The sequence below is a fragment of the Rhynchophorus ferrugineus genome, unplaced genomic scaffold, assembly GCF_030347505.1.
Source record: "Rhynchophorus ferrugineus isolate W39M unplaced genomic scaffold, kcgeb_rfMv2 rfM1, whole genome shotgun sequence".
Taxonomy (NCBI): domain Eukaryota; kingdom Metazoa; phylum Arthropoda; class Insecta; order Coleoptera; family Curculionidae; genus Rhynchophorus; species Rhynchophorus ferrugineus.
The window spans coordinates 54941410-54962089 of record NW_027472580.1 but is presented as its reverse complement, the minus strand read 5'-3'; the positions used below and the strand labels follow the sequence as shown (position 1 = coordinate 54962089).

At 29.6% G+C, this 20680-nt stretch overlaps 3 protein-coding genes across 4 annotated transcripts in view; 2 read left to right on the top strand and 1 right to left on the bottom strand.

The window, feature by feature from the left end:
- Positions 1-1553, top strand: part of LOC143198454 (monocarboxylate transporter 9) — a 29548-nt gene extending 27995 nt beyond the window's left edge. The window contains exon 4 of the mRNA XM_076407688.1: positions 992-1553. Within this exon, the coding sequence (XP_076263803.1) occupies positions 992-1218 (227 nt within the window). The 3' untranslated portion in view covers positions 1219-1553. The remainder of the gene's footprint in view (positions 1-991) is intronic.
- Positions 1-20680, top strand: part of tzn (hydroxyacylglutathione hydrolase tenzing norgay) — a 249104-nt gene that overhangs the window by 32470 nt on the left and 195954 nt on the right. The gene's annotated exons all lie outside the window — the stretch shown is intronic.
- LOC143198358 (monocarboxylate transporter 9) lies at positions 4376-20329 on the bottom strand. Of its 2 annotated transcripts, XM_076407535.1 has the most exons (11): positions 20171-20319; positions 19598-19638; positions 18932-18988; positions 15973-16371; positions 15510-15918; positions 12424-12598; positions 8271-8445; positions 5551-5816; positions 5275-5496; positions 4934-5213; positions 4376-4878 (listed from the first exon to the last, which is right to left on the bottom strand). In XM_076407535.1, exons 4-11 carry the CDS (start codon positions 16340-16342, stop codon positions 4751-4753), a joined length of 2025 nt encoding a protein of 674 aa, XP_076263650.1. In that variant the 5' UTR covers positions 16343-16371; positions 18932-18988; positions 19598-19638; positions 20171-20319; the 3' UTR covers positions 4376-4750. The 2 variants fall into 2 exon arrangements, with proteins under 2 accessions (XP_076263650.1, XP_076263642.1); XM_076407527.1 differs by lacking the exon at positions 19598-19638 and having other exon boundaries at positions 20171-20329.

Genomic DNA, 20680 nt, shown 5'->3' with positions numbered 1-20680 from the left:
GCCGAGTTTCCGGACACTGCCCCAGGAAAATCAACCATCAAGGACCGGTATGCTAAGTTTAGACGTGGTGAAATGAGCACCGAAGACGGTGAACGCAGTGAACGCCCAAAAGAGGTTGTTACCCACAAGAACATTAAAAAAATCCACAAAATGATTTTGAATGACCGTAAATTGAAATTGAATGAAATAGCAGACACTCTAAAGATATTAAATGAACGTATACATCATATCATTCACGAATACCCATATTCGCAAAAACTTCATACCCAATGAATTTGGGTATGAGAAAGCTCTGTGCAAAGTGGGTGCCGCGTGAGCTCACTTTTGACCAAAACAACGACGAGTTGATGATTCGGAGCAGTGTTTGAAGATAATCAAGCGTAATAAACCCGAGTTTTTGCGTCGATATGTGACAATGGATGAAACATGGCTCCATCATTTCACTCCGAAGTCCAATCGACAGTCGGCTGACAAGGTTATGGCGCCTGTATTTTGGGATGCGCATGGAATAATTTTCATTGACTACCTTGAAAAAGGAAGGACCATCAACAGTGACTATTACATAGCGTTATTGGACCGTTTGAAGGCCGAAATCTGAAAAACGGCTGCATTTGAAGAAAGAGAAAGTGCAGCTTCACCAAGACAAATCACTTCTTCAATCACCATCAATGCACCGTGTCACAAATCAGTGAAAACGATTTCAAAAATCCATGAATTGAGCTTCGAATTGCTTCCTCATCCATCGTATTCTATTCGTATCGAAAAGTTGGAGGGTCGCTGTAATCAATGTATCACCCTTGAAGGGAATTATGTTGAATAAAAAAACCTAATTTTGTCATAAAAATGTTACTATGTACTATGATAGGCCAGGGACTTTGCAATTGATCTTTTAATAACAACTAACCAGAAAAAATATGCAATATTTTGATGTAGAAGTTTATAGCCAATTTTATATTTCAGCACTATTCGAAATAATTTTAATTTTTTTCAGGTTGGCTATATGACATAACAGGAACGTACCACCTCTCATTCTACTTGGCAGGACTGTTCATAGCGATTTCCGGTTTAATGCTAGTAGTGATACCCGTTACTAAACGTTATAAACGATTCGTCAAAGAGAAAACTTCTTCCGAGGCATCAATTAAAGAATCTTCCCAAAATGATAATAATAAAGATGATTTCGTTTCGCTAGAACCAAAAAAGAAAGGTGAGCCATAACAACATTAACTGAACAATATACACTGGCTCAAGAAACTGCCATGGGCATCAAAAGATATTGGGTAAAGTTCTCTTTTTTACTTTGCTAAAGTGCACTGATCAATTTAGTATTTAAATAGTTATTTATTAATATAGGAAAATGATCAATATTTAGAAGAGTATCACCACGACCTTTAAAAAAGGAATTAATTAAACATGTCACTTTCGGTGACCTATTAGCTTTGAGAGATTATATATTCAGCGATTCTGTTTTTCTTGGTATCTCATTTTGCCATAATATTGGATTTTTTTATCGAATATATAACAGTGATCATGAAAATAAATTTGCTATATGTTAAGATGAGTTTTCTTTTTATTATCAGTGTTATATATAAGTTTTGTAGGTTCTAAATGATAGTTACTACCTACCTCTATATATCTGTATATAATTGCTATATACATTTCTTAAATGATAGTCAAAACCTCAGGTCAATTCTTGTCTTTATAGGACCTCCCATTAATAGTTTTATGTGTGTGTATTGTCAGTTTATTAAGAATTTTCTACTCTGTTTTTAGTCAAAAAACGACAATTTACACTAGCCAGATTTAAATAAGGAGAAACAGTTTACCGTTTTCATTATGAATATTTGATGCTTTCAAAAAATGTTAAATGTTTTTTTGGATAATGTTTAGACAGAAAATTTATTTTAATTTTAATCAATGATCTCAAAATTAAAAATTGTCTTGAAATATTATAATCCAGAAAGAACATCAAAATGTTTCTCTTTTATCAAATCTTAGCGGCTAATTTATTTCCGTTTTCTGTATAATAAATAGTACTAATCATATATTCTGGCTTTTCGATATTTTAACGTAGACGGCTGTGTAATCTTAATTTTAAACAACACTTTTGAGTGTTAAATTTCAGAGAATGACTGTTCTGGTTCACTTTGAATAAATGTTCTAAGTTTAAAACCGTTTTAGACTTACTTCTTCCTAAAAAGAAAGTTACCAATCAGCGATAAATAGATTAGACATGTTCCAGTAGTTATATCTCTTGGTACATCTTACAACTAAATGTTGATAAGCATGCCTGTGATTCAAATTGGCAACATTTCCGAAGTAGCTTACGAATATTTAGATACTTTTTAAAAATTACGGCGAAATTTTTACAAAATTAGCGATTGTAACAAATTCTTAAGGCCTTTCTTAGATTAAGACGCCGCTATACTAGTTAAATTAGTTCTACATACCTACTGGTATCAGTATTCAATACTCTATTGATTTTAAGTATACTTTGATATTCCTATATTTGAAAGTCTGTTTAGTATATTGTTTGTTACTGTTACAATTACTGCTCATTTAATAAAAAAAACATTATTCGTTTTAAGAATGATATTAGATTATGTAAATACCTGTACTGTATTAGAATAAAAACTATATAATGCAAGAATTGTTTGTAATAATTCCCTCCCTTATCCCTAATCTATCTTTTTTTATATATTTTTACATATTTTTATACATAAAACAAGAAATAATATGTTTATATCTTTTAAGAATTGAAGATATAATTATGGCATATTTTTTGATTATATTATTTTATATCTAACGAATAATCTTGATATTTCTAAATAACCAATATTTAGTCAAATTCCTTAAGAAATTATACAATATGTACGAGACATAATGTGTTGTGTAATATAATGTATACAATATTATGTAAGGTTTTCCAAAAATGGCGATGTTAAAATGAAATGAAATAAGCTATGTGTAAAATATTAATGAAATTGTATTTTACTTAGAAGGCTTTTAGTGATTTTCTTTCTGCTTTCGATTATATATATTGCTCATGAAAATAGGGGAACATTTATTCTCCAGACATCTTAGAATGGTTTCATGTTAAATATCAGTACGAAATGATTTGTGAAACTGTTGTCAAATAGGATAGTTCCTGATGATAGTGTTATATTTGCTAAATTGTAAATTGCTAAATTGTAAAAAAATTGTAAATTTTAATTTCTATTAAAATCCCTGGATCCTTTTAGTTAGAGCAAGTACAAGTCGACCTTTTGGGTGGAAGACACAATATCATAGAAGACGATCTGAAAAATACGACCCTAACATTGCCCGAGGCCACAGGAGTATATTGACTAGAGAAGACTTGAGAAGTAGACACACCTCTTAAGAGGCTCCGGCTATGAATTGACGAAAACAAAAAAGATACCATAATCAGTGCCATTCTAATGAAAATTCTTAAGAAAATTAAGACCAATTTTATATCTGACGAGCAAGCCAGGCTTTTAAAAAATGCCGAGAAAGTTTTATATCCGAATATTTCAATTTCTAATAATATTCCTTAAGAAATTGGCAATACGAACTAGAAATAAGGTGCTTTATGATATCAAATAGTTTTTTTAAATAATGATGTTGAAATCAAGTAAAAAAGCTGAGTTTGTTGTATTAACGAAATTAATTTTCGTTCTGTTTTTGACTGTGTACACTAGCCTTTATTTTGGACAGCTTTGGAAGCTGACAATGGTCCCCCAAAATTATTAATTTTTTTCAGGCATTTTACATACCGGTGCGAAATGGCATGTCAAGGAGATATCGTTTCTTCACTATTTTTTAACATAGCGGTGGACTCAATCATGTGAAAAGTTTTGCTTGGTATATCCGGAAATTCATTGATGATAGTGTTATATTCACTTATGCATATGTAGAGGCTTCTAGTATTCTGCTGATATTCTATGATATAGTCCCTATTGTGGAGCCATATGACTGTAAATCTCAACGAGATCTTGATGAAATCAGTAATATAGATAATGAAAATGGTAATATCTACTTCTGAAATAATAAGTCGAATTGGCTAAGCTATAGGAACTTTTATTTCTTTAAGATGGTGGGTAATGGGACAGAGAAAATACTAAAATGAAATCAGTACTAAAATTCGGCTCTTTCGAACAGTTGATGAAAACACTGACTTTGATGTTTAACTGGTTGTATACGTAAAAATCGCAGAAATAGGGAGAAAATGTGTAACCTAAAATTAAATGGCAAATAGTAGTGTACGTTAACATTTGCAAAAGAATTAGCAGTTTTAATATTAATAAATATTTAAATAATTCGAAGGAGGTGTATGATATATATTATGATATAAGGAATCTCGAATAATATTATATTTTTATGAATTTTTGTTTTTTATTAACATAACAAATAATTATTGGTTTTCTTTACTACCAGTTATATCTTCATTAACAGTTCCAGTTAATTATTATTAGATAAAAATAATTACTAAATCTATAATTTCAATATTCTATCATAATATAAGATTATATTAAAATAAATTAACTATATTAACTATTGCAAACCCCGAAAAGGTTTTATTATTTCTTATGATTAACATATTAATTATTGTCTTTATTAATTATTGAGACGATCGTGACATGTACTAGTTAAAATTTTGGTATAATATTCCTTTCTTTATATCGAACACTTTCTTTAGAATAAGATTGTAAAATAACCATAACGCCATAACTAAGATAGTATTAACTTATCATCGTCCACACAATTTGCGTTCTCTGGTATATGGGATAATACCAATAAGTATACCCGCTACGATGATCCAAATAGCAGCTTGATAAAATGACTGACTGTATGATTTGGTTATATCATATAAATATCCTAAAAAATTATTAACATATAATGAATATTTTTTAATATAAAAATATATTCCTACCGGCTAATGGTGGACCTGTTAATTTCCCAATACCTTGACATAACAAGCTTAAACCATATGCCATACTGAATTTTTCCAATGGTACTAATTGTGCTACGATGGCCGGAGTTAAGGAATGTTGGCTGGCATAAAACAAACCAAAAGCACCACTTGAGATGATCAGTATGACGTAGCTTGTAGAGAAGAGCATCATTACAGCACAACTAATACCAGATAAAAACAAACAAGCAGCATATAAAGTAGCTACTTTTATCTTTGTCCCCAAGAAACCTATTATAACCTAAAAGCAAAAATAATGCATAATGGTGCATACATATTTTAAATTAAATAATTGTAATTACCATGCCTAAAACATTAGTAGCACCAATGACAGAAATAGTCAATGATATTTGAGATTCATCATAATTATTCTTCTTCATATGATCTGCTAGGTATACAAACGGTACTGCAAACCAGATACACATAATAATCGTAGCTATGCTGACTAAGAAGAAATGAAATTGAAGGAATAGAGAAAAATCTATCATTTCATTGAAAGATTGCACAAATTTCTTATACCATTTCTGAAATAGTTAAATACTATTAATTCATTATATCGTTAGAATTGATTAATTTACCTTTTCCTCTTCCTCTTCTGACTGCATTTGCTTTACCTTGTAAACATCCAATTTAACAAGGTCGGGGCAACTAGCTGGGTAAACTTTATATTTTTGTATGTTCAGAAGCGATTCCTGCGTTATAGCTTGGGTTTTTATAGGCTTAATGTTAGCTAAATATCCATGATGAAGGTGTGAGTTTGAAGAGTGCTTCGATTTGGCGGAGTCGCTTTTTGATAATGGAAGCAGTGCACCATTTTGATGATGTTCGTCTGGTTTTGGTGTAACTGAAATACAAAAGAAGTTAATTAATGTTAACTTAAAGTTTCTTTAGGCTGCAAATAAAATATTTAAGCTTTTATAGATAAAATTGACTTATGGGTTAATTATATTAATGCTCATTATCAATCTCAATCAATATCATTGATCAATATTGATTGAATCCATTAGTGAATACCTAATTATAGTATAAAAAAACCGAGTACCTGGTGTGTACTTAGATAAAATTAGATCTAAATTGTAATGCAATACAGTTCTTGACTACATTCAGTCCTAGTCTATAGAGAGAGAGGCTCATGATTATAATTCATAAGTCTACAAAATTTTTAATGACGCTTAATCTTATAGAACCAGATATTGTAACAGGTGAAATGAAAAGTCCTCGGCCTATTATAGTAAAACACATTTTTTTGGTGTTTAGTTTAGTTAACTTAGTTTAGTTAACTTAGTTTTTTTATTCAACATAATTCCCTTCAAGGGTGATACACTTATTATAGCGACCTTCCAACTTTTCGATAGCATTTTTGTAGTATGAGTTATCCTTTGTTTCAAAATAGGCCTCAGTTTCGGCGATCATCTCTTTATTCGACGAAAATTTCTTACCAGCGCATTCCCTTCAAAGCATTCGTTTGAGATCTTGGATGAGGAAGCAATTCATCGATTTTTGCCATCGTTTTCACTGACTTGTGATATGGTGCATTATCTTGGTAAAGTAGCACTTTCTTTTTCTTAAAATGCGGCCGTTCTTTTTCGGCGATTTCGTCCTTCAAATGTATATGTAATAATGTCGCTGTTGATGGCCCTTCCTTTTTCAAGATAGTCAATGAAAATTATTCCATGCGCTTCCCAAAATACACACGCCATAACCTTGCTAGCCGACTGTTGCATTTTTCCACGCTTTGGAGCGGGTTCATCGTGTGTAGTCCACTCGGGTGACTGTTGATTGGACTTCGGAGTGAAATGATGGATTTATTGTCATATATCGAGGCAAAAACTCGGATTTATTACGCTTGATCATCTTCAAACACTGGTCCGAATCATCAAACCGTCGTTGTTTTTCGTCAAAAGTGAGCTTGCGCGGCACCCACTTTGCACAGAGCTTTCTTATACCCAAATATTCGTGAATGATATGATGTACTCGTTCAGTTGATATCTTTAGAGTGTTTGCTATTTCATTCAATTTCAATTTACGGTCATTCGAAATCATTTTGTGGATTTTTTAAAGGTTTTCGTCGGTAACAACCTCTTTTGGACGTCCATTGCATTCACCGTCTTCGGTGCACATTTCTCCACGTCTAAACTTAGCATACCAATCCTTGATGGTTGATTTTCCTGGGACAGTGTCCGGAAACTCGCTATCAAGCCAAGTTTTTGCTTCAACTGCATTTTTCCTTTCAAAAAGCAATATTTTATCAACACGCTATATACTTCCTTTTTATCCGTTTTTTTCACAATAACAAAAGTTGTTTCACTCAAAATGTTATAATTCACAAACTAATGATCCGAAAGCTGCCAAATTTATACAAGCATCTTTTGAGCTTGTGTAAAGGTTAGGGCTAACTAAAAAACACATGGATTTAATTATAGTAGCGCCATCTATGTACAAGGCTTGGGACTTTTTAATTGATTTTCGATCAACAGTACTCAAAATAATTGGTTACGAATGAATGGAAATTACTAAAATTAATTCTTAATAATATGTAGTATGTGTGTAGTTGTTCAGAATTATATTATATATTACGTGAGCATTACGTTAGAATGTATGAGGAGAGGGTGAATACTAACTGTTTTGTAGTTATGGCAAATGCATTAAGGAGAATTAAGTAATTAATTTTATCAAGAATGGTGTGCACAGTTTATAACAGAAGAAAGAAAAAATACAGTGATATCAAAATGACTTAACAAGGAAATACACCATCGAAGGAAACAAGAACTAAACATAAAAAGTAGTAAAAGTAAATATGCTCTATAGTAAGTAAATATAAATATAATGAAAGTGAAATACATTATCTGGATTACAATTGTTAATTAAGTGGATTAGGGCTTAAGAGGATACTACTACATAAAAAAACGCGCCTAGACTCTACCTCATCGGTGGTGTGGAAAAGAGTTCAATGTAAATATAATTAAACAACTCTAACCATTAAACTATTGTGGCTGTATAAGGAACTGTAGTTTAAATTATTCGATAATATATTCATTAGATGTACTATAATTTTGTATGTATGGATGTATAAACATTTTTGTTTCATTATTTTATTTAGTCTACAATCTTGTTATATGTCAAAACCAAAATATACTAAAACTCACAGTTGATGCGGCAACAGGGCGACGTTTTGTTGTCATAAATTGAGATGACATATGTTCACTGCTTCTTTGAATAGACTATATCAATTGCATGTTGTGTTATATAAATGTATTTTCGTAATAATTAATAAAATAATTATATTTCTCATAATTACCATGCATGGAATATTTAACAGGAATCTTCGTGTTCACCTTCGAAGCTTCAGCTGCCAGTTTATCTAAGGCAATATCCGAGTGACTCTGACTGGAAAGCATGTTGGGATGATTATCGATAATGATTTTGTTAACGTGCTTGTCATTGCTGAGATTTTTTAACACTTGAAGTGGAACCTGTAATAAAAATCAAGACTCATTATCACGTAACATTGATTTTGATTGACATTATCTCGATTGAATGGGAATTTACATGTTTTAGACGTTTTGGTATGTGTTTAGTCTGTGTATTTTTAACTGTATTAAACTGCTTGTAGAGAGAATATGATAAATTATAAGTGAAAATATGCAATACTAACAATTTAATATTGACACTTATAGATAACACATATTTTATAATATATTAATTTATAAAAATGTGGTACATCGCATATTGTATATTACTAAACTACAAAGTTTTACATTTTTAAATTGTTATAAATTATAAAATATATATATAATATATATTATAAAAAATCATATTAATTATTCTGTGAAAAATCTACATCTAATTTCTAATTAGTGATTTCAAGTTCAATAAAGTCGAACATAGGGTTGACTAATTATTAAATTGAGTACTTCGAATGTCCAAAGGCCAGATTTTAATTGTTTAAAATAATATATGGAAGAGAGTAAGAACGTAATTGTTGAAAATCTTGTCTGAAACAATATAACATAACAATATAAATCATAAGACTAAACAATAGCAAACATGATCAAGGTCGATGTGGAAACATTATTTCAACAACTTCAATTCTGCTTATGCAAATTTAGCCCTCGGAGGAAGTCCGCCGTATGGAATATAGCAATTATTGTTAGAATGTTAAAAAAGAAAGACTAAGAGGATAAAAACTCTAATAAGTCTTCTGTGTATTATCGAAAAAATATATATGAAGATTCTACAAATGATACGATCGAACCGATCAAAGAATTCGCAAATAATCAAGACAAGAAGAGAGGGCAGGATTTAGACCGATCGCGCTTGTGTAGAGAGTGATAAGATTTTTGCTAGTGTTGGGAACAATCGACTGAAATCGACTATCGACTGTTTATTAATTGACTACTTTTTACTATCGACTGTTTCAGTCGCTATTTTTATCAGTCCGACTGATTTTATTACTATTTACTATCGACTGTTTCAGTCGTTTACTGTTAGTTACTGTTTTCGGTCCTACTAGTTCATTCGACTGATTTTTAACGTTCTGGCCTTGTCGTCCTAGCCGTGACCTTGAAAGTAATGCGCCGAATTTATGCTTATATAGATTTATATGCAATATATGTGGTTTGCTTGTGAATAACTATATATTGTAAATTAACATAGCAGTATTTTGGAACGCTAGTTTTCGAGGGCACAAAAATTAAATTGTAAATGATAAATAGTAAGATACTTTTGACTGGCATAATAGATAATACTTTGGACTAGTATAATAGGTAATACTTTTTTGATAAAGTTTTACGATTTTTGTACAAGCCTCTTGTCTGTCAAAACTTTTTTCCTAAAATGTTGAAAACTAAAATTAGGTTCCAAAGGTTTCAGAAATTGCATCGATCCAAAAAATTTGAAGAATTTTTTGCAGTAGCAGTTTTTCAATTTCTTTTAAAAATATTAACAGTAAAGAGGTGAATAAAGTATATTAAATATTTGTAATAAATACATTTTCTGATAGGAAAACTCTACTTTAATATTCAATAATTTATTTTGTTGGCTATTAAGAAGAGCACCACAGTTTTTATTTGTTAACGAATGGACTTTTAAAGCCCACTTTTTAAGCCGTTAATAAGAGGACTGCAACATTCCATCAAATTCAGGATTTTAACAAGTGAATGGTGAAAACATTACAAAATTGTCTATTAGATCCACAACTCGAAAGTCAAGACACAACTACTAACCAAGAACGTATTGACATCTGGAGATATTTTGATAAAAAATGAATGAAATGGTTGGAAATGGCTAGAATGAAAGAAGTAATTACTCCAAGTACTGCAGCAACTTTACAGATTCAGCAGTATTTGGAAATTCCGTTTATTGGGCGTTAAGAAAACCCATTAGATTTTTGGCAAGTCCCTTAATTGAAGTACCTGAATTATATCAGTTACACGTAAAATATTCCTCTATACAACATGCAACATCTGTCCCCTAGGAACGAGTTTTTTCAAAATCTGGGCAAATAATTAACGATCGAAGAAATCGCCTCACGGGAGAAAAGTTGAACATTATAATATAGTAATTTAAAAATATTTCCGTTCAAAAATAAATAAAACTTTTATTTAAAAAGGGTCTGGTAGTTATTGTACGATCATTTTTAGGTTCTTCATGGATTAGATTTTTCAATGATTAGGTATACGTTTACAATTTATTTAGTAGTTATGGTTATTGAAAATCTTTAGTTTTTAGATTTTGTTTAAGTTGTATTGTACTATTTATATATATTACACTATGTTATTTAAAAATAGCAATTAATATATTAAAACACGATAAAATATTTGTGCTGTTATTATTCCATTCCTTTTTACAAATCCACAGAACGTTCAGTATTAATAAAGTAATCCTTTAAAATTATATTATTTATTACATGTTAATAGAAATTAGTAATATTTTTTTCCTTTTCTTTTTAAAGTTATCACCTGAATGAATATATATACAGCGAGACAGACGCTTATTCTACCATTGGAGAATATAAACACACTTAAAATGCTCCAAGCATTTATCTCCGTCCTTTCCTATCTCACATTTTATACAGACAAGAATTCGTACATCTTCGTCTGACATCACGAATGGAAATAAACAGTCGAAGTGTGCATTTGACTGAAAATAGTAATTACTATTTTCTTGACTAACGACTGTTTCGACTGTTTCGATTGTTTTCAGATATTTTCGATAGTTTCCAATGCTAATTTTTGCACTCTACCATTTTATAGAGGGACATATTGGATATAGAGTGCTTATAATTGTCGATTTTATTGATTCTCGTTTTGCTTTCGACTGTACAAACTGGTTCTCATTTTAGGTAGTTTGGAAACTAAACTTGAGATCCTAGTATAATTTTTCTTTCAAAAGCGATGTTTAGGACAAACTCTACATGTTTGTCTCTAAAATCGCGATAGAATTTGAATCATTTATTTAAGATGAGACAATGAATGCACAGTTGAAAACTAATCTAGTAACACAAATAACAATTCTTCAGAGGCTTTTCTGTTGAATTCAGTACTGGCTAGTACGATGAAACCATCTGATTTATCCTTTACATTTCCTTGATGTCATAAAATGTGTTTAGATATTGAAAATGGAACTAATGGAATGGAATCTGATAAAGGAACCAATTTGTTGAAATATTCACAAGAATGCCTTTTGACGCATAGTTTTGGAAGGTTATTTATTCAACACGATTTGTCGGAACAAGTAGTAGTAAGGTGGAGCAATATATGGAGAATAAGTGAAGTAGGACCACTCCTTTGACATGAACCTTCATCGACAATTTCTTCCATTTCCATTTCTTCATCGTATAATTTTTGCTGTAGTCCAACTCCTTCCTTGCGTACAAATAAAAATCGCTATTTTTAAAATATACAAACCATTTTTGACTAAATTGCTCATCTAGAGTATTACTTTCACTAAATTACGTGAAGTTGTGAAGTACAGCCTCCGACAAAACCATGTTATGCGGACCATAATCCGACATATTTGATAAAATATAACTTATAGATAGTTTTGTCTTATATTTTATACATTTAAAATAATAATAATAAGGTTTACATAACTTATTCTGTAGATCTTTTAAGAAAATGTAGTATTTGTTAATAAATTAATTGATTATGTATGGCACTGACTATTAATCTGACAACTCCAAAAATGAATAAAATGAATACCGCCTTCTAAGCTATTTGTTTTGTTGTATTTTATACCCACAATACATTTATTTCCCGCAGAAAAAAAAATTATCACCTATTATGTTTTGTTTTAAGCAAATATTTAAATTTGCCTGTCAAATTATGGACGCGCTGCTATGTGTATTTATAATATTTTCACACAACCGTCAATTGATTCTATTGTAGGCTCTTGAAGAACAACCAAAAATATCAATTGATACAAGTTATTAATTTGAAATATTTACATACCTCCTTGTTATTAGTCATGTAAGTAGGCAAATCGACCATCGAATGGAACCTGTCTTTTGATTTAACGTCCACGGATGTTTCAATTTTATTGAGAATTAATTTCGTCTCACTAATTTTCTTTCGTCTGTTTTCATTCAGGTCTCTTTCTTCTTTGTCTTTTTTCTCCTGAGCCAATCTGAAATAATTTTATTGTAATTGTTCAAGTTATAACATTGTCTTGAATGTTTAATTAGATAATAAAATCTTCACTATGTGTCTGATTGTGAAATTATAGCTTTTGTGAACATTTGTCATAGATAAATGGACTGAATAAATGGGTTTGGAAGAGACTGCATGATTGGAATGAAATTGATGACAAATTTTGAAATACTATTTTGAAATGTTACTTCTGTATGAAATAAAGTTTTCCAGTAAGATGATCTATTTTATGATTTATATTCGCAACTAAACGCTGGTCGGAATCATATGACGTCAGTATACAGTTATTAAAGGATGAAGTTGGACGTAAAGCCATCAAAATCATTTTTTTTTGAGTATTAATTATGTGTATAGGTGGTGTGTGGTCTTAAAAGTGGAGATAAAAAAACAGAAATTGTTGAAATTTTTGCATAAGAAAATGACGTTTGCTTCACCGGAGTGTTGAAAATATATCGATACATCTATAAAATCATTAAAAATATATTTATACTTTTTTCCGAACATAAAAGGTTAGCGAAAACGAAATTTGTTCAATAAACCGATATATTTTCAAGACCATAAACTTAGTTTAGTCGTCGGTAAAACATTTGTATCGCAGATACTTTTTGTCTGCATTTTTATAAGTCTATTTGGTATAAATCTAATTTGGTTAGATAGTCTTTTTAAATTAATATGATATTCTTGTGATTGTGTTGTACTGCTATCATTTCAAATACGCTTTGTAGTAAGTAGTAGAGGCGTGAGATTAAAAAAATACAATTCTAAGTTTTGGAATAATTCCTGTATGATAGAAACCACACGTGTCAGACTAACTTTAGTTTTAATTAATAGAATATTAGAATAAATCTTGTCTACTATCTAAGGAAATGCCAATTTTGATATGTTGCAATGGTTTGAATCTATAATCTGGTGTTTAATGAATATAAATAATCCAAAATACGAACACGATCAATATATCCATATGAAAATACATTTTCTGTTATTTAAGAAATCTGGAAATATCTTTCATTCACACTTTTAATGAGATTTGTAAATAATTAATTTTTTAAATTAATTTAAGAATGTCTTTAGTTAATTAACGTTTTCTTTTTCATTTCATGTTAATGTTATACAAACTATTAATTTGTAATCGCTATTTTCCATTTTTGATTCATAATTATTTAGTTCACTTAAAAGTATTTTATATATTTTGTTTTCAGAACATGTTTTAGTGTAGCACTCGCATTTAGTACGATTTACATACACTGAACGTGGGTTTTGAACCTTTGGTCTTTGAAGGCCTTCGAAATTAAGCCTATCGATAAGCAAGTCATCAACTTAGAGGTTGCTCCAGACGACATCCGGTCGTATTAATCTTAGTTACTAGCATCAATAAAATCATGGACGATCAGAAATATAAATAAAAAACCGGATTGTAAATGAAGTTATTCTATTAGGATGCGACAATCAGTTAAAGAGTTTTAAGTATTTGGGTAATTTGAATATCTCTGTAGAATGAAAAGTAAAGAAATTCCTCCCAGACTTCTGTGGCAAAACTGACATATTAGACGGAAGACGTAATGGGCAGCTTCAGACAAGAAGTAGTCGCCCTCTCTTGTAGTTATTGTAGCAGTCGGAGGAATGTTCTCTTGTTTTGGCTACTATGCCGGAAAGCCAGCTATATTTGATGTGAGTTTTATTTATTTTCAAGAATTTAGATAATAATCTAACCCAACCATATGAAAACAGTTGTAATGTAAATGTAAATATAAATTACTCTAAATTGTAAATATATGCATATCGGTATTAGTATGTTATTCTAAAATGATTTAATTTAATATTTGCTGAATTATCTGAAGGAATTCTGGAAAATATTAATATCACAAAGTATCATATTAATATCACTCACCAAAGGATGAATGATTTTAAATATGCATCAGCTCTGTTGTACAGAAAAAAAATTATAATTATTAGACTGATTAAATTTTACACTTCTACCCACTAGCCACTATCCACTAGCATTAAATACAAATGGTACATTTAATAACAAACATAAAATAAATAAATTTGAACAAAAAAATAGATTAACTTAATTAACGTCTGAGCTAATTTCTTATTTTTTAAATTTCGTGGCCTATTCTATTCCACTGCAATTTATGAGCTTATGAATCAACAATTTATCTGTTCTTTCTTTTTAAAAATATGTTTTTGAATGGTCCACTATTCCATATTAAATAAAATTAAACGGTGACATTAACTTAAAAATTACACTTAAAACAAATTACTATTTTATTTACATTTACTTGTTATTAAAACGTATGTGAAACACATAATTAATTAATTATTTTAAATTAATATAATCATCCTATTAAATATACGACATATGTATTTTAATCCAAAATGGAAAATAAACACTTACATTTATCTTTATCTTAATAAGTGGTCTCCAAAGTAAAAGCAAATTAAACTATGAATGCAACGTATATCTGTTATCTCTCCCATTCACACATTGAGAAAAACCTAATGCTTATAATCTCACATAATAAATTTTAAAATAAAATACATTTTATTAATTTTAAAAATAATTTTAATTTTTTAGGTGTATGATGATTACACCTTTATGATTTAGTAGCGACCTATCAATTCCGCCATCAACATTAAAGCTATTATTTCTAATTATATATTTTTTGTATTATTCATAATGCTACAAACTTTCTAATATTGTTAAATCTGATATATCAATCATTTCTGAAGTCAAGAATATTTTGATTCTTAAATATAACTTAAGATACATTGCAATAAAATCAATTCCAACTTTTATACGACAAATACATTAATTAAGCTCCTAATTTTTGAGTTTATGCACTCTATTCCACTGTAGCTCACGAGTTGATCAATAAACAACTTACCGGTCTCGTTCTTGTTTAATAATCCAATCTGGATCCCTTTGTAGGAGCCCACAAACAACCATATTAGCAAATAACCCAGCCAATATCAGAACTGTACCCCTCCAACCATATTCCTTCGACAGCAATGTAATCAGCGGTGAGTATATAACAGTGCCGAAGCCACATCCAGCAGCAGCAAGTCCTAAAGCTAGGGTTCTCTTCTCGTCGAACCAGAAGGCAATAGCAACCACAGCTGTTACATAACATAAAGCTAACCCAATACCACCTAGGAATCCAAATGTTAAATACATCATCAGAATGCTTCGAGAATATGTGCTTAAAATAAAGCCTACGGTTGATATTAAAGCCCCCAGTATAGTCATTTTCTTGCATCCGTATTTATCTACGAGGATGCTGCCAATAGGACCACCTAAGAGATTATAAAACGTTATTAAAGCCTATATAAGTTGATAAAAGTACTAACCAACAAGAGGAACTGCAACATACAAACTGCCAATCCATGAAGTTGCCGAGTTAGATGCCTCGAACTCATGTAAAAAATCGATGTACAATATACCAAAGCAACAGGTGATGCCATCGGATACCAAATTAATAAAAAGAGACGCCAACACAACGAGCCAACCGAATCCACCATCTGGAATGTTCGGTTTATTTTCGTCGACAAAAATACTGATCGTTGACGTTAGGAAGGATTCGCGTCCTTGTAGCCCAGCTAAACCATGACTGGCTCGACGCTCTCCGTCTGATTTAGGTACTTGTTTATAGTTGCCATGTCCACCATGACCACCATGTCCTCTACTGGGACCGGGGCCGTGACCATGACTGACTACCATTTTTAAAATATTATATTTAAGCTGATGGACTAAAAATTAAAGGACATTTATCAATGGAATTTTACAAAATAACTAAAATAACAGTGTAATTTAATTATAAAATATTATGACTTAGCATTAATAGGTGTGTGAACAAAGAATCCACATATCTCACTATCCAAAGAAATTTTGAACATACTTTACAAAGATGTTTAATGTACGGCATGCTTAAATATGTAAATTCGTTTTAGAACCAGACAATATTTTCTTTTTCATTTTATTCCAATTAAAGAGATATAATGCTATCTGATACGTTTGAAAAAGTAAACGAATGAGCCTGGAAAAGTCGTTTGTTTGTTAAATGTCAAGAACAAGAATTACACATAAAAAGGTAAATATGCTCTCTAATGAAAGTAAAATACTTTACTTAGATATACAATTCTTAGTTAGGTGGATTAGGTTTCTAGGGGATACCACTACATAAAAGATACGCTTAGAGGTCTATCTAGTCATAGGAAATATGTTCAATATAAATATATATAAACTCTAACCTATAAACTACTACGGCTGTATATTAACTGTAGTTTAAATTATTCGATAATATATGCATTAGATGTTAAAATCAATTATATTTGATAACATTATTGTTTCATTATTTTATTTAGACTAGAATTTTGTTGTATGTTAAAGACAAAATAAACTAAAATTCAGAGTTGATGTCGCAACATTGCGACATTTTGACGTCAAAAATTGAGATGATGTATGTTCACAACTTCTTTGTATAGACTATAGTTTTAGTTGTATTATTATGATATGCAACCTGTTCGTAATTAGATCTTCCTCGTTAGATATATCTCATTATATAATACGAACTTGACTTTACTATTATAATCCTGAATCAAAACAAAGCTTCAACTAAGTGAAAAAAAAACAGAAATAGAAGAAGTGGGAGTAATAAAATATACTAATAAATTTAAAACAACGCTAAGATTTTCTCATTATAAAGATAGCAAGAAAAGAGGCAAGATTCATCCTGAATTACTATATATATATATATATATATATATATATATATATAAACTGACAACACAGTAATCTGGATTAAAAAAATGGTAGAAAGAAAAATATAGGAAAAGAATAGGAAGAAGGACCAAAATATATAAAAATTAAAAACAAGAGAAAAAAGAGAGCAAAAGAGTGGCGAAAATAAAAGGTGGATACAATAAAGAGATCAAAAAGTCTAGAAAATACTAATGGACTTTAAAAGAAAACCACCACAAGACCGCCATCAAATATTACATTAAGAATTGCTAAATTTAATACAACTAGAACTAGATTTAATAGACGCCGTTTCTTGTGGTATTAACCATCATTATTCACTGCTCGAATTTACTATATCGAATTTTACAGAATTGGATATTAGTATTGTCCCTTTAAAAGTCATAATGACAATCTATAGTATGAGCCACTTAATAGAGGCTCTATAGTAAATAGTAGAGTATCTTCTTGATAATCATCTCTCATCACCCTTAGAAATTGGCCTTGAAATAAACAGCGATGTGTTAACTATAAGGAAATGTGTAAATCTGTGTACGTAAACTCAAACAAAAAATTCAATAGAGCAAATTATTTCATGATTAAATTACCTCCATGAAAAATTATATATGGCTTATATTAATATATAATATTATAGTTGTAGGTAATGCATAGCAAACCCAAAACACTTAAAAGCAACAACATTTCGCAAAAAAATTAATGATATTTTTTTGGACTTATATAGATATTTACTATTAGTGGAAACATTAAAAAAGTGGAAAATCTTTTCACGCAACCTGTGTTAAAAAGCTTGAAAACTAGTTCAATTTATTACATATTCCGTAAAAATTGTGACTTAGTGTGAATTGTGAATAAAGATTTTTTTGTAAATTCAAAAAATTATATATTATTTTGAAAAAATCTATATTATCATTATTTTTTAAAGTATCATCCATCACATCTTATCTATAAAATATTTCCATATTAGGTAACTCCCGGTAATCATATTAGGTAGAGTTTTCGTTAAAGTAAACAGAAAGAGTAAAACTTCTTGTAAATATTTTGTTCATTGTAACTCAACATTTGAGAAAAAAGTTTTATTGAATTATTTAATAGGAAAATTACGTTATTGAATTTACTGAATGTAACTATAGGAATATCTGTTAATATACGTTCATTGCGGTATATAACTAAATCGTTCAAAATTAATTAACTATCCTAATTATGAATAAATAAATAATTTTAAACTATATAATATATTATTAAATTATTTTATCATATTATATGTTAACAAATATATTTACAATATGTAATTGAAATTATTTATTTTTAAATAAAAGCACGTAAAATATTATTTAAATATATGTATTAACGCTACTGTATATGTTGACAATATTTAGGTTAGAATATCCATTTCAGATGCAATCTAAGATAACATCAACTTATATTTTAAATTCCGTCTAAACAAAAACAATTCTTAAACAATAGGAATCAAAATTACAGTAATGTTTATACATATATTTGTTTTAGGCAATATTATTTAGATTCAAGTTGTTAGATTATAAGTTTACTCACCCTATATAAATAGATATATTATTTTAAAGATAGCGTTTACATTGTATGCAGCAATATCTGAAATATTTTGTTTATATTAAATGTAGCAGTATATTCTGTACCATCGTGTAAAGTGGTAAAATTTGATATAAAATATATTCAAAAAGTACGATTCTATTTTACAAAGACAAAAAAAATATAGCGGTTTTCGTCGAAATTTGCAAATTGTGAATCCTTTTTGAACTTTGTGTTTTACTAGTGACAAATATCGGAAGGTATTTACCTGTAAGGTAATATAAAGCCAATATCTGACACTAATGTGTTCGATTCAATAAATGGGTTTGACAAAACATTATTCTCATTGGAGATTAGTCATTTCCCATCCATTTCCTCCATATAATTGTTTTATTTTCCAAGAAGGTTTAATTAACAATTTTTCGCGTTGTCTTAATCACGATCCTTTTGTCCGATCTATTTAAACGATCGATTTAAAAAATAAAAAAAACCGATTGTTATGGTCTTATTTATATATTGGATATAAACAGTAATTTAGTAATAGATCAAAAAATGATTATGAATCCCTTCTTCCTAGACAAATTATCAACAAAGTTTATTATTTCAGTCTTATAAGTGGTTTGAATCAAATATGTGATCTCTAAAGGCTAGGATTATGAGTAAATAACTTACTTAATACTGGTTCTTCGTAACTCTTTTCAAAAATTCAACCCCTGTAAAAATATTTAATATAATATAACAACACGCCGTTGGTTAAATATTCTTAGATCTTAAAGCTGACCAGAGAATATAATATTGAGCCAATTAAGAAGATTAAAACTGAATCGAAGAATTCGATTCTAGAATTTGAATTCTCAACTTCTCAACAAGATCTAAACATTGACAAAGACCGTTGAGGAAGTGGAGAAGTGAACGAACTAAATTTTGCAAAAATAATTAATTCGTTTCAGTTTAATTTCAAAAATATTCTTAATTTTTTATTAAGTGTATAAAAAAAATTAGAACTTATAAATAAATTTGGGCCTGAAAATATTTGGTTTGTATTTTTCACAACTGCTAAATTGGTCGAAACTTTTATAAATTATGAATTTAAATATTTTATTTTAATATTTGATACTATAATAACATAAAATAACTCTATATGATACCAGAGACACAAAAACGCAATAGATTTTTCGAATCGATATATTAAACCTACTTTTTGAATATATCTATGAATTAAAATTACCGTGCATAAATACTCACCGATATTGCCCAAAACAACTCAAAGTTGTAAATGGTTTCTCGATTATTTGTAAATATTTGAAATAATACGTGAATATTCACTTGAACCCTTGAACTGAACTAGCAAAGCGTGACCTGAAGATGGGCAGAACAATTTTAGTCTATCACTTATTTCATAGGAAATCAATTATAAAATTATTTTTTTTAGTCAGTTTATCTAAAGATAAAACGAATTTACGCTACTTATGATAAAGGTATTAATGTTTTAATAATCAGCAATTATGTTTTCGCGTTTGTTAAATGAACGATAAATATCAACAATGAAATTTTTGAATATTAGATAACGTTTTTAAAAGGCTTTTTTAATAATCGTAAGAAACGATCTCAGATTGAACAAAATGAAAAATGTGTTGTAGCTTATCATCTGTTAATTGAATGTCACATCCGTTAGGTGGCCTTGAAAATTATTGAGGCTCTTTGGTGTGAGATTTCATTAACGAAAATGCTAAAGCGAGACAATTATAGAAAACA